This window comes from Dermacentor andersoni, chromosome 8 (genome assembly GCF_023375885.2).
Source record: "Dermacentor andersoni chromosome 8, qqDerAnde1_hic_scaffold, whole genome shotgun sequence".
NCBI classification, from domain to species: Eukaryota; Metazoa; Arthropoda; class Arachnida; order Ixodida; family Ixodidae; genus Dermacentor; species Dermacentor andersoni.
This window is the reverse complement of record NC_092821.1, coordinates 97937807-97952851: the sequence shown is the minus strand read 5'-3', so window position 1 is coordinate 97952851 and position 15045 is coordinate 97937807. Positions and strand designations below refer to the sequence as shown.

The following is a 15045-nucleotide window of genomic DNA, read 5'->3' as shown; positions in this document are numbered from 1 at the left end:
CTCAGTACAAAAATGTTACGTGGTGAAGCATACGCAAATTATGGCGGTGAAGGATTACAAGCGTCGGAAGGGGCAATTGTCACGGGTCACAATATGTATTCCTCAATTATACACGCGTACATCCGGGATCTCCTGTTACAGTATGAGCACCGATATGCCTAATATGTGTACCGACAGGCCTTCAGAGCGTTTTCGAATGTGCCTGTGGCGGTTTCAGACTTTAAGGACAGTAAATGACATGCGTTTATTTTTTCCAACTGGCCGATTTTTCGGACGTTTTCGCAGCCTCTATGGAGTGCGAAAAATCGGACTTGGACTGTGCAACTGACCAAGAAGATGCTTCAAATCGTCCGTGGGACGAATGAGTGGTGGCAGGAGGACAAGAACAGAAAGAACCTTTGCATTGAGGAATGAACGGGAAAGGAAGCGTGCTGTCGCCGTTTTGAAGTAGCTTGATATGAAAATAGAAAGTGTTGGCTGATGGCGGGACGCAGGTGTCCATCATCCGCACCCAAATAAACTCTTTAAAGCAGTGAAACACAACACTGAGGCGTGTTGTGTTGTGTTGTGTGCGCTGAGAGTATGTCAGGACAGCTCAGATTGACTTACGAGCTCTTGAGAGAGAATATTAATTGTGACAAGATTCGGGCCTCATACCACTGAGCCTTCTATCAGTTGATAAAAATAGCTCATGTTCGAAAATATTTGCTTCTGTATGCAGCTGCTTTTTATTCGTGTTTGAGGATGTCCAACTCGATTTGCAATTTTTTTGTAGACATTTTATTTGCTGTGCATTTTACTAACCCCTCCCTTCTATTCTCTTTTTGAATAACATAAACACCACTCGTTAGTATTCAAACTCAATTAGGTCGTTAATAAAATTTTTTTTTATAGACCCACTAGAGAGTGACAGCATCAGGCGACGAGGTTTCAGCCCGTCTTGACATAAAACATATTTCTGCGTCACTCAGAGAATTTTTCAATGGCACTCGGGGAAAACCTGGAAAACTCGGGGAATTTGGAAATGTCAACTTGGTAGATACCCCGAAAAAGGACGTTTACTCTTTACCACGAATCGATGACGCTCTTGATTGTCTTCATGGTGTCAAATACTTTTCCTCCATCGACCTTCGAGCTGGTGATTGGCAGATTTCCGTCGATGAGCAAGACCAAGAAAAGACAAATTTTTTCACTCCAGCTGGCCTTTACCAATTCAGGGTTATGCCGTTCGGTTTATGCAATGCTCCCGCCACGTTCGAACGAATGATCGACTCCCTGCTGCAAGGTTTCAACTGGTCAACTTGCCTTTGTTAGCTCAACGACGTCCTTGTGTTTTCTCCTACGTTTGAGACACACCTTGAGCGTGTCGCAGCTGTGGTTGACGTCTTGCACAAGGCTGGTCTCCAGTTGATCTATTCGAAAAGCCACTTCGGGCCCCGACAGATTACAGTGCTAGGCCCACTCGTCGATACTTACGCAGTACAACCCGACCCGGAGAAGGTCCGTGCAGTAACGGCTTTTCCTGTACCTCAGTCAGTCAAACACGTTCGAAGTTTTGTGGGGTTCTTTTCTTATTTCCGGCGGTTCGTGAAAGATTTCGCAGCAATCGCTCGACCAATCACTGAACTTCTGAAGAAAGACGTGCCGTTTACGTGGAGTTCCCCTCAGGCTGCCACATTTTCACGCCTTATCACGATTCTCGAAAACCCACCGGTTTTGGCCCACTTTGACCCGTCCGCACCTACAGGGGTCCGAACCGATGCCAGTTGTTATGGGATCGGTGTCGTCTTATCGCAACGCCAACAACGACGCGACCGCCTTATAATCTTTACCATGATACTAAGATTTTACTATCAAGTAAATTTCATGGCCAAGTTAACTGATATATGGACCATGATCACGTAACAGTTCACTTCCAACTCATTTCTTCCCCACTTCGTCAGTGATTCGAAAGGCGTTCAGCCTACGTTATCACCTTAATTAGCTGGTCTTGATTGGCGGTTTATGATAAAAAAGGAATAGAATAGAATGAAATAATAGATCTAAGTAATTAGGCCCTGTTAGAACAGTGAAATCTTTCATGTACATACAGAATGCAGAACAACGTGCGTTACTGCTAGCACGAACTGGCTCAAGCGATAATTAGGCAGCAATAATATCGCTAACGTACTCGGCCTTGCTTGTAATACAGGTTGAAAGCTGTTCTTACCAACTTCAAAGGACGATCAGTGCACTGTAAAACAGCCCGATATGCCATAAAAAAAGCTAGGACTAACTCAAGTTCAGACAACAATCAGCGAATTAAAGGCCCATGACAAGAACATTATAGGTAGATGGAAACTACGGTACATTAATTACAAAAGGTCTCATTTCTAACACCGGATGCAGTATGAGCACAATAGTTGTATGCATATTGTTAGGCACAGAACCATTTATCCTGAACCTACATTAAAACGTAGTCGTCCAACATGCTTCTGGTGAGCTGGCTCGTGCCCACTCTTCAAGGGCGTTTTGATTTCAGATTAGGTCATGCCGTGAACACCATGATTAGGTCATGGTGTTCTTTTAGTGTATATTTTAGTTTTTCTATGAGAAATGCAACTATTATGGGCAGTCATAAGTATGCGTATCATTCCTTTCTCTAGTGTATTGGTATAGCCTACTATTACGAAATGTTCGGTGCTTTACATTTACCGTATTGTGCATTCTGGCTGTTGGGCACGTATTGTTGTACTCCCAAATGCGTCGTCAGGGTTGCTTTGGCCCCGTCAAGCTATCAATAACAGCGTGTATTCAATGAACCCCCCCCCCCCCCATAGGCTGTTCTTTCATTGAAAGAAATGCTTTGATTTGGATTTGATTACGAATTCTTGTTGCTGCGAATCGGAACTGAACCTCAACGAAATTGGAGCGCGCTGAATTCGAACCTGAAATAAACTGGCATTTGTTTAGGCTCGACATTCTGCTTATAGTAAACGAGTCTAGTTAGTGGCAGTGTGGGGTCCACTGGGGCGCATGTTTTATTTCAAGATCGCAAGTGTTATGTAGGCAGATCAAGATTTGTTGTTTTAATCTAGTTTGCTTTTTTAAAGGAATACGTGTTCTTTTCGTCCTTTTCGACTTCACGATATTTGACTGAACTAAAAGTTAGTTAGCTGCCACGGTGACAGCGATCGCTTTTCACATGATAATGATAAGGTATAGAAAAAATTTTAATGGGAGATGAAACGAACGAAGTCCGAAATATTTGTTGGGTGGAGTTAGCTAAAGAGGGTATGAAGCCAGCCTATACTGATATACAGAATGATGCATATGCACACAAAAGGCAACGGAAAGCTGTAGCGCATATTATACTGACTTCCATCATATTTGCATATATTGAGTTGCGGTCGCACGCACGCTGTCTTGATCTGGTCAAAGATGCATGGGCGTACAGATGAAGAAACTAGAATGTCAACATTATACACACACAGAGGCACAGCCGTCAAAAGCTAGCTTCATTATTCAAGACACAAAAATGAGCGTGATATGCATATAAAATAACGTGAGCAAATAATGCAAATGGTGAAAGTTGCTTACACTTACAACTGTCAGTGAAGACAGAGATAACTAAAATTCTGCGACACTCGAATAAAATAGCTCAAGCACGAGACTTTTTGTAAAAAATGCCCAACATACACTAGGGCTGTTTGGCAATATTTCTTAGCTTGGGTTTTTGCTAATGAAAAGCGATTTTGCGGTGTTTAGGCTAGAATTTCTGATAATTTCATCTGCTCTTCACTTTAAGTAAATGCCACCTTAACTAAGCCATTCGAATATGTTATTTGCGTTCTCTCAACAAAGCCCTTGCGCCCGAAGAGGTCGCATGATTTTGGTTGTAACTTATACGAAATATTTGTTTATTCAGTCAGATTGGACACGTTTTACAGCCCTCCCTCTAACGATACCGGTGAGAGGGCGCAGCCCAGGCTGCCGCATTAAGTGATGAGCAGTTCATTGCGCCGGCTGTACAGTTCCTCCAATTACTTTTCCTATCCCTTACCCTAGTGCAGGGTAGCAAACCGGAGGCTTTAACTCTGGTTAACCTCCCTGCCATTCTCTCCTTTGCATCGCTCTCTTTCTCTCTCTCTCTCAATTAGTTTTTGTTCATCCTATAGCGATTTATTTCTGTGGCATAAAAGACAGAGCACTGCAGGAGAACAGCGGCATTAAGATGGTGAACCTGTAGTATTGTAAACGAGTACGCGTTCGCCTCAGCGTACCAGTTTAAGACAAAGACTTATCTAGGGGCCGAACGATGTTTCTCCGCTCAAACGCATCGTAATTAAATGCACACTCGTTCCCATTAAAAATAATTACACCGACCTATATCAAATTATCAGCTAGTGAAAAACTGTGTCGCACGGACTTCCGCACGCACGATTTTGATTGGGGACCAAGATTAACGAAATCGTAGACGTGCAAAATTAACAACAATATTTGGAACTATGTTACTCTATTCGATCACAGCGCACAACAAATTGGCAGGGACCGACAAGGAAGCCAACACAAAGTGCTGACTGCAACTGCTTTACGGCCACGCAGAGCTCTTGTAAATATTGAATTCTATATGCATAAGCGCGCGGGGAAAGACAGCAAAGCCAAATGATACGTGAAGCCCTTCCTCGTTAGGGGTGAAAGATCTCGTGTGACTCAAAGCCGCGTCACACACAAAACCAACACAAAAAGCAAGACTACACCATGAATGTACTCGGTCGACCGAGTCACCACATGAATCGCCAGTCCTTAAACAACCGTTATTGGTTAATTATCCCTAAGTCGGCGTCGCACGAGATCTCGTAGAGCGCCAAAATAGGCAAACCACGATCCTAGTTACCAGCTTCTGTGGCAAATTCAAGCAGTTTGCGAAGCATACCACCATGGCCTACTTTGAAACAGTGGCGCAGTCCAACGCCTGTGCTTCGGTAACGACAAGCTCTATTCCGGAACCAAGCGATGTGAACTTGACTATTCACATCAACGTCAACCCACAGCTCGACCAACCGGAAAAGGAGAGGTTCCTCACTCTGCTATCGTCATTTTGTGACTGTTTCACCACCACGTTGAACGTCAAGCAGACTCCTTTAATCAAACACAGAATAATCACTGAATCGGACGTCCAACCTGCTCGCCAACACGCTTATCGCGTGTCGCAGTGAGAACAGGTTGCTATTCGTCATCAAGTTAAACAAATGCGAGACGATGATGTCATTCAACCAGCGACAAGTCCTTGGGCTTCACCTGTTGTATTAGTTAAGAAGAAAGACGGTTCACTACGATTATGTGTCGATTATCGCAAACTGACCAAGATCACGAAAAAAGACATTTACCCCCTTCTTCGGACTGACGACTCTTTGGATCGCCTGCGACATGCCCGCTACTGTTTTTGAAAGGGTCTGCGTAGTGGGTACGGGCAGATTAAGGTTTGCGAAGGGGACCAGGAAAAAAGGGCATTTATAACACCCGGCGGTCTCTCTTAATTAAAGGTCCTCCCTTTTTGATTGTATCCCGCTTCGGCCACATTTCAACGCATGATCGACACAGTTATACCTGACTTCAAGTGGCACTCGTGTCTAGTCTACTTAGACGATGTAATTGTTTCTTCCACCAAGTTTGAGCAATACATGCACTGGTTTGAGGCGGTTCTTCAAGCCATCCGCAATGCCGGCCTGTCTCTGAAGCCCGAAAAATGTCGCTTTGGCTACGTGAGGCTTTAATTTCTTCGTCTTATTGTCAGCAGCACCTGTGTGCGCCCTGAGCCTGAAAAAGCCATGGCAGTTGCTCTGTTCGTGATACCGAAGACAAATCACTATGTCCGCCGATGGTTAGGGCTTTGCTCGTATTACCGCCGTTTTGTGCCCAATTTTTTTAGATTGCCGAACCTTTGCAACGACTCATCAAAAACGACGTCACATTTGATTGGGGCCTGGCACAATCCGACGCCTTCCACGATATTCAGCCACATCTAGAGACATCACCGATACCTGGTCACTTTGACACCGAGGCCGACACAGAAGTCCACACTGATGCTAGTAATGTTGGTCTCGGAGCGACACTCGTACAGTTTTAAGCTGGTGTTGCTGAGACTGCTGCTGAAAAAAACTACTCAGCAGTAGAAAAGGAATGCTTCACAATTGTATGGGCTCCAGAAGTTCCGGCCATGCTTACACGGACGCCCCTTCCGCGTCGTCAACGACCACCACTCTCTCGGGTGGCTGGCGAATCTGAAGAATCCTTCAGGCCGTCTCGCAAGGTGGAGCCTTCGGTTGCAGCAATTTGATGTGACAATCGTCTATAAATCTGGCCAGAAACACACGGACGCCGACTGTCTCTCCTGCGCCCCCGTGGAAACCGCGCCACTAGATACTGACGACGACTCTGGTTTTCTTTGTACTCTTCCGTTTTTAAACGCAGATCACAAGCAACGCCAAGATTTCGAGTTCCAGCCCTTGATTGAATACTTTGATGGGAGCCGCCCATAACCCCTGAGGCAGTTCGCGCGTGACTTGTCCTCTTTCTGCATATGTGGCGACATCCTATACAAGCGAAACTTTCGCCCTACTGCAGCCGTTTTCCTGCTCGATGTTCCCGCTCCTCTCCGCGACGACATTCTACGTGCATGCCACGACGAACCAACATCCGGGCATCTTGGTTTCAATTGTACTCTTCTACTGTACTTTGACTTCTACTGACGAAATCTCACACAAACCGTGAAGCAGTACGTCAGAAGTTGTCGCGATTACCAGCGTCGCAATGTTCCACCACTGAAACCAGCCTGTCTGAGCCAGTATGAGCCCCTTGCTCACCTTCTGAACAAGTCCGGATTGATTTACTCGGCCCATTTCCCAAGTCTTCGGCTGATAACCTCTGGATACTTATCGCCGCTGAGAACCTCACTAGATTGTGCGAAACACAAGCCGTTCAGTACAAACTGCTTCAGGTGTAGCCAATTTCTTTGTCAAAAATTTTGTGCTTCGACATGGTGCTCCCGCTGTCGTTGTCACAGACTGCCGTATGGCCTTCACCACCCAGTTGGTCCGAGATATCCTGTAGTTGAGTGGAACAACGCACTGTACGGCAACGGTGTATCGCCCGCAGACTAACGGGTTAACTGAGCGTCTCAACAAAACGATTGCGGATATGCTTTCTATGTCTGTCGCCACGGATCATAAAAATTGAGACGAAGTGCTCCCGTGTGTGGCATTGGCGTATAACACTGCGCTTCAAGAAATCACCGCATGTCCTCCTTTTCGTCTGGTCTACGGACGCGATGTCACCACTATGCTCGACGTGATGCTCCTACCAACTTCGTCTCAACCTACCACACCAGATACAGACGCCTTTGTTCAGCGTGCCGAAGCAGCGCGGCACCTTGCACGGCGACGAGTTCTATCCCGACAAAGTCAAGATGCTCGTCGATACGACATACGCCATCGAGACGTCACATAAAACCCGGGAGATCTCGTGTGGGTTTGGACCGCAATACGTCACCGAGCCCGGTCAGAAAAATTGTTGCGCCGATACTTTGGACCCTACATAGTTTTGCATAATCTTAGTCCTATCAACTACGAAGTTATCCCAGCCGACACTTCGCACCTCTCCCGTAGACCTCTTTCCTCTGACATTGTTCACGTTACGAGGATGAAGTCCTACCACTCGCGCTGACTCCCATCCACAAACTTTGTTGTGCGGCCCCTGTCATCACGTCCGTTGTCTTTTTCATTTCTTTTCTTTTGTCCTTGTGGCATTTAAAATCTCCCCAACTTTCTTTTTTTGGGAGGGGACGGTTAACTTCCGTCTAGCCGCATGGAGAAGTAGTCTCTCTTCTTTTTCTTCTTTTTTGGGAGGGAGGCGTAAAGGCACGCGCTAGTTACGCTAGACGCCGAGGAGGAAGAACTGTGCGTGGTAGCTGCTGCAGAAACGAACAGTAAACTGCCGTTCGCTTGGAACTGACTGCTTGCCTTTTCCTCTCGCCACAAACTGGTGAAAGCGACGGGTACGCATCCACCTTGTGTCCGCTGATCCTGAACCAGAAGCCACCGACGCCAGTACCTCTGGCACTTCAGAAATTGAGCGAAGCAGCCGTCGCCTCCAAGGTCTTCCGCCGCCATACAGTCCCTTGGCAAGGTTCACCTTCTCGACGGATGAGGCAGAAGATTCAGTGCAAAGACACAGCTGAAGGCAATAGGTCACGCCACATCTTTATTTGAAAGAGCAAAAACTTCCCCTGCTTCTCTTATATACCTCTAGCGAATTTTAAAAAAAGTTTGCTTTTGAATCCGAGAAGCGAGAAACTCTTATTCAAATCTCATAATGCTAATGGAAGGAATTTATGCCATTCGCTTTCTCTTCGTGCAACGAGATTACAGCTTTTATTCTGCAGATTGCAGAATTTGCAGATTTATAAATTTTAATCAGACGTTGATGAGGGCTTGTCGGTTCATAATTTCAACTTCATAGCGCTCGTCTGTGGTATTTGTTTCTTTGTGTTCTTGTTTTATTTGCGTTGTTCAACGTCAGTTTCAGATCTTATACCAACACTTTATTCTACGAAGTAAAATTAACATGTTGCGCTGCTTGGATGAAACAGCTAAAGCAAATTTAAGAACCTGTAGCAAATCGCACCAACGAATACAAATAGTAGCTCCATTTAGGATCACCCATTTGTTACGATGGTAGTACAAACAATGATTTTGAGGGATAATTCGTGCTTACCTGTACAAGCCGGCATTTTCCCCCTCATGACGCAGGTCATGTTGTCCCTTCGACAGCGCTGCTTGATCGCTTCAGGGCACTCGGATGGACCTGGTAATGCACGTGAATTTTCAATTATTATACAGCAGCAACAGATAGCGAACAACATTCGGACGTAGTAAATGGGCTCACATCGTCAAATATGGTCGGCACTCATCCGAAACTAACAAGTGCGTATTGTAATTGCCTAATCGCACTAGGCTATCGGGAAGATGCGACTTTAGTAGTACTTGAGAAACCAAAATATATGAAGTTTCTGCGTCTGTAACCAACCGATGAAGCACAATGGAAAGTTATGTACGAGTGTACGAACGGAAACATTTGCGCCTTATGTCTCTGTACACTTTGCTGCACGGATGATTATAAAAAATAAGTAGACAGGTGTGCACGAAAAAATACATCGTACATCTCATCTTCATATGATGGGCTTTGCGTTCTCGTTGAAAGCCCACATAAATAAAACAGCTTCAGTTAAATGGAAAGATTAGCGCTTTTAATTAGGTGCCGACATGAAATTTTCGTCTTGTTATTTTTGCGCTCTCAATAAAGGTGCGTGACCTGAAAACTGCAGAGGAAGTATTGACAAGCCTCAAAGCGACATAAACAGTTTGCTATAATACTTTTTTCATCATCAGTTTTAGTTTTGCGTTCTAAGATGTGCATATCTCCGTAATGACGCGGAAGCCGGCATGTTGCGAGGACAGCATGGGATTAGGTCACTCGCTCTGGTTCACTGAACTGTCTGCAATTCTCTAATTTGCATAGCTGCTTCATATAGCAGTTGGTTTTAAAGGCAAAATCCAATGCGATGACATCAAGCTTGGATTTATTTTATTAACAAGGTCTGTAAAACCGGAATATGCGTGCCCAATATTTGATACCTGCTTGAAATATTACATTAAATCTTTTTAAAGAAGTCTGACAAAGGCGGTGAACTTTATTTTCAAGGGATATTACATGTCGAACTAGCCAATGAAAACTGAGAATAAAAAACATCGAGTTTTTCAAGAGGAGAGCAGAAAATAGAGATCAAAGTATGTTTTTCTGCAATCGTATTCTAAAATTGTGAAAAATACATGTTTCTGAAATACTGACAAGAAATCTAAACGCGATTTCAAATACAAATTAAACTGCATGTTGTCACTCCTGAGGATTTGTTCGCAGCGATTCGACAAGAGCTTGTGTCAGCTTCACGTGACAATTATAGGCGTATTTTGACAATGTTACCTCGAGTGCGCGAGAGCGAATGACTCAACAGATTTTGTGCCCCCGAAATTTGGGTCTGGTAAAAGTGCTCAATTACGGGAAGCCCTCGTTTTGTCACCTGAAAAGCGAAGTGTGCGATGCGTTTAGTAAAGACTTGAATAAAGCACTACTACTTTGTCGAAATAGCTACTGTCCCAATAGACGCTGCTGTGCTTCGCGAAATGCATCGGTGCTGTGGACGCACAAAATCAAGTTGACATAGATGAGCAAGCTATTGTTTCGATGTTAGCTCAAACAGTCTTGTTGGCTAAACAGTCTTAAACGGTAACAGTGAACAGAAGCAGTGATTCGTTTCTGTCCTCATTTTTAAATTGAAACCACAAAAAATGAAACTTCCTTCAGACAACGCGCAAGAGTTTGGTTATTCAATGCAACCAAATTCGCGTATTCTTTCGAAGTGCCCATGAGCAGGCGTAAACCCTGATAAAGGTGTATTTGTGAATTCACAAAGGAAAATTCAAAACAAAAGTACGAAACGGGAACAAGTAGCTGTGGACAGCTGGGTAAAATAAAGAATGAAAATTGATGGAAACAGGAGTTTGATGTTAGGTGTAAACTCTGCCTTAAAGGCACATTTTAAGTACTCTAAAGTGCTTAAAACAAGAAAAGGGGCAATCAGTATTTTGCCGTCCGGGAGCCAAAATTTGTGAGGCGGTGCAGTTAGTATTCAAGAATGCTTTCTTGACAGACATTATGGATCAGAGTGGCGCTTGATTACAATATCATACCACGTTCGCATGATTATTTCAACCACCTAGCTGCAAAAAGAGTAATAATTAACGAAGTGGGTAGGTTCATTATGGACGAGTATAGAATGGATGCATATTTACTTATCTTAAGTGCTTAATATAGGGAACAGCAGACGTCCACCCTTTCGTAGCAATTGCTACGGAAGGGGGGCTGTATCGGCTTGGTTATGGTATGGGATGTATGGGTTTCCTTTGTAGCAATTCCTACGAACAGGTGGATGTCTGATTTTTCCTATATTCATTACTTCTCTCCTTGCGAGTTTCCGCAGAACTACTACGACAAACACTTGCCTTTGCTTCGTGTTGTCGACAAATTCGACTTCGCCCTGCCATCTGCTAGCCGCCTGGTTAGCTGAGATGGTAGAGCGGCTGCCCCGGAACGGCGGTGGTCCCTGGTTCGAGTCCCAGACCAGGACGAATTTTTCTTCAACTGTGAGGCTTTTCTTTCGAGGAAGCTGTATGGGTTTCCTTTGTAGCAATTGCTACGAACGGGCGGATGTGTGATTTTTCCTACATAATTACTTCTCTCCACCTTGCGGGTTTCCGCAGAACTACTACGTGAAACACTTATCGTAAGTGCATTCATGTGCAGCATGAATGTTTTTGACTCCGTGGTATTTTCCGGTCGAGCTGGCATCATTTGATTGAACCGGCGAGTGCCTCACTGCAGGCTTTATTCTTGTGGGATATATATGATTAAAGGTTTTCAGAATGTAGATTACGTGGACTTTGGAGGTAATGTGCAAGTGCCATACATAGCATGAATTAACTTGTCTGTTACTGACGTCTGTGCAGGCGTCCATATTAAACCCTACTGTAGGGGTTAAGAAGACGCTGTGCACTTGTCAAGCAAAACGTTCTTGATAACTTGGCTGCGTCCGCTCAGAGATTCTCGTGCTGTCGCAAAAAAGGAGTTGAGAATTTGAGAAGGATCGACATTTGGGCGAGTTGGTACTAGTTGAACATCTTGAAGGGGCAGCGCAATAAGACGAACACACAAGGCAGGAACACACAGGACAGTGCTGATTCGATGTTCGATGTTCGATGTGAATAATAGTGTTCATCGCGATGTTTGATGCATTCGATGTGAATCGCCTGCATCCAGCGCTGTCCTGTGTGTTCCTGCCTTGTGTATTCGTCTTATTGCTCTGCCCCTTCAAGATGTTCAGAATTTGAGCAGCTGTTGAAGCAGAGCAGGAGTCTTCGAGCCACCGTATAAGATGGAGTCATATCATAAGAAGCCAACAAACACTGACGCCAAAGACAACATAGGGGAAATTGCTTGTGCTTAATAAATGAAATAAAAAATGAAATGAAACCATACCATTTATTAAAGCCAAGTAATTTGCCGTATAATTTCATTGGTGTTAGTGTTTTTTGGCTTCTTATGGCATGACTATTAAAAATCGGGCCCATCGGTTAACCCCCTTTCTGCTGTAATAAGACTGCGGTGACATGTTGCATTTTAGCGCACCAACTTGCCAAAGAAGTTATCGTCAAGGTTGAGGTAGTTACCGAAGCTACCGCACCAACAACCAAGCAACAATTATTGCAGAAAGATTTTGCCTCACTACGCAACTCTGTGAAGAAGCTATAAAAATGCTATTACTCACCTGTGGACTGCATGCAATAATGTATCTGAATCGGACAATCTGATGCTATCCACACGCTCAGAAACATGCCACTAATTTATAAGATCTTTTGGTAAAACCATAGCAAACATGAAGATTTCAATATGGCTGTAAATTAGTATCCAAATTTATCCGTTTTAGACACCTCTCATAGAAGCGATTTACAGAACAGCGACATCCATTACTGGAACATAATAATTGATTAACTTCGTAATGCTATATTTGAAATCAAATTTTGCTAATCTTGATAAAAGAATTTCCGCTCCTAAACCATATTTCTGCTTCCTGGAGCAAAGAGAACTTAGCGTTCTCCCTGAAATTCACAATATGTCATTCCAACTCGTAGAGTGACCGTGTTAAAAGCATTTATGCATTACAATTTGCTGCATTCGATTTTTTTTCTACCAGCATGTCACAATGACTTGCAGTCAAAAAACGGCTGGGCAAGGCCCACAGTCATTAAGCCACAAAAGGGATCAGAAGAACGAAAAGAGACTTGTTTAGGTGATACATGCTCAAAGATTCTATTGAAGTCAAACAGCCTTTATATAGAGCCTAACATTTTCTCATGTAACATCGTGCAACAAAACACGAGCGCAAGGTGTACCGACTTACTTGGCAGTGTCATGGCCGTTCGTGCTGCAAAAAAAAAGCAGTAAATAGTTAAGCGGTTGTAGAATGTGAGGAAAGCAGCGCCCAACGTATAACTGGCGAAGATATGCCTCTTGAGCGCAAGGAATAACGTGAATCCCCTGCATTCGATGTTTTGTGTACCAGGATATCACTGACCGTCGAAAAGCAAATATCCAAAATGCATCGTAAATAAACCGCAAAAGTTATGGAAAGTACGGAGGGAACGTTGTTATGTGGTACGTGCTGAAAGCATTTACTGAAGAGAAACTGAGAAAAGGACAGAGGATAAGTTCGGGGGAGGGGGGGGGAGGGGTTGTTACCATGCAACTAAGAGGAAAGCATCACTGTAAACAGAGGCACCTCGTGCCACGTGCGATGGTCGGATACTTTGTGAGCACTCCCCATATTGTGTATGACCTTGAGTGTTACGCTCGGAGCGTGGTTCCCTCGAGAAGAAGGACGCGCGGCCTTCTGTTCAAAATTTCAACCCTCTTCGCGCCACCAAGCCAGTTTATTCTTTGCACACTCGATCACGACCATGTGATCCAAGCACCGCGCTTGTTTGCGTGCAAAGGCCAAACCTGGCTGACGGGTTCTTTATATAAAAGTGCATTTGATGGCTTGCCACCTGTCGAGCGTGTAGGTAGTGGAAAAGAATTCTCACTTACGTGGCCTCGTGCGCCGTCCTGCATGAAAGTAATGCAGTGAAAATATCAACATGAGTTGAATATGTCGACCAAGTTCTGGCAATCTGTCATATTTTGGCACGAAAATTTCACCGAATTTCTTACTGGGGCGCCTGCCGCCTTTCAGACAGGCACATATTAGAGCACGCAAATAAACAAAAAGCCACACTTCAGTTTGTTTACCTGTTTCCCGGTCCTAGAAAGGCACTCCTTCGCAGTATTTAATTCAATTTCGGCGAAGAAGCAGTACTCATAAATCACATAATGGCTGTTTTTCGTTGTCTTTGGTGACGCAACCATCTTTGAAAACATTGTGTCTCTTTTTTCTGAAAAGCTTGAGGCAACAATAAAACTACGCCACTTGTAGACAAGTCTGCGTACATATGACTTATTCGTTGGTAATTTTCTTTTGCGTTATCGTTTCAAAATTCAATTTGAAAAGAAGTGAAGCAAATGTGCAACGTAATTTTATTTCATTTATTTCGCCTCAGCAATGCGCTCTCCACATAAACTTAGCCGATTTTGTGGAATGAAACGCCTTCTTAACGTTATCTCAATACCACAGATGCGGTTCTGTGTGTATCTTCAAACATCACAACAATTTTCCTGCATAGACCGCAAAGATGTGGCATTTCTTGTTTTAGTTTTACAGTAAAATTAACGTATATATCGCTACGTTGCCAGAAAACAGAGTTTATAGCATTCGGACAGTCGCACGTATAATGAGAAGCTCGGGCATCTCATTTACCATTTTTCGTCATTAAGTTTAGCAACATATGTCACAGGCCGAAGCGAGAAATCTTTAGAGCACTTGCCTAATGGTAGTGGAAGAGCGGCTTGTGAGAGAATAACAGATTTTCGCGTTTACGGGTCTTGAAACACCATCATTATAAACGAGTGTTGTTCTTTATTAAGAGGAAGCTTCAGCTCGGGTGCTCCTACCTAAATACATGTAAAAGGAGAATTCGTTTTTCTCGGCTACCACTGCACCAAATTTGACGAGGTTTGTTGCAGTTAAAAGAAAAGCTTAAAATCTAGTGACTGTTGGTTTCGAATTTTTTTTAGGAGCTCAACTTTTTATTAAAAATTGGCAAAAATCAAAAAATTTCAAAAAACGAAACTATCAAGTTTACAACACTGTAGCTCAGAAACGAAAACTTATAATGCACTTCTGTGAATTGCATCTAACAGTAAATTTAAAGCGGGCAAAATTGATATGTTGTGCATGAATCTGAAAAACTTTGTAATATGGAAATACAGCTATTGCAGAACCTTTGTAAAAAAACG

General features: G+C 43.8%; 1 protein-coding gene across 1 annotated transcript in view; it reads right to left on the bottom strand.

Moving 5' to 3' along the window:
- Positions 1 to 15045, bottom strand: part of LOC129384190 (uncharacterized) — a 123013-nt gene that overhangs the window by 67161 nt on the left and 40807 nt on the right. The window contains exons 15-17 of the mRNA XM_072284104.1: positions 13741 to 13758; positions 13055 to 13078; positions 8755 to 8844 (exon numbers count right to left, since the gene is read on the bottom strand). Coding sequence (XP_072140205.1) covers positions 8755 to 8844; positions 13055 to 13078; positions 13741 to 13758 — 132 coding nt within the window. The remainder of the gene's footprint in view (positions 1 to 8754; positions 8845 to 13054; positions 13079 to 13740; positions 13759 to 15045) is intronic.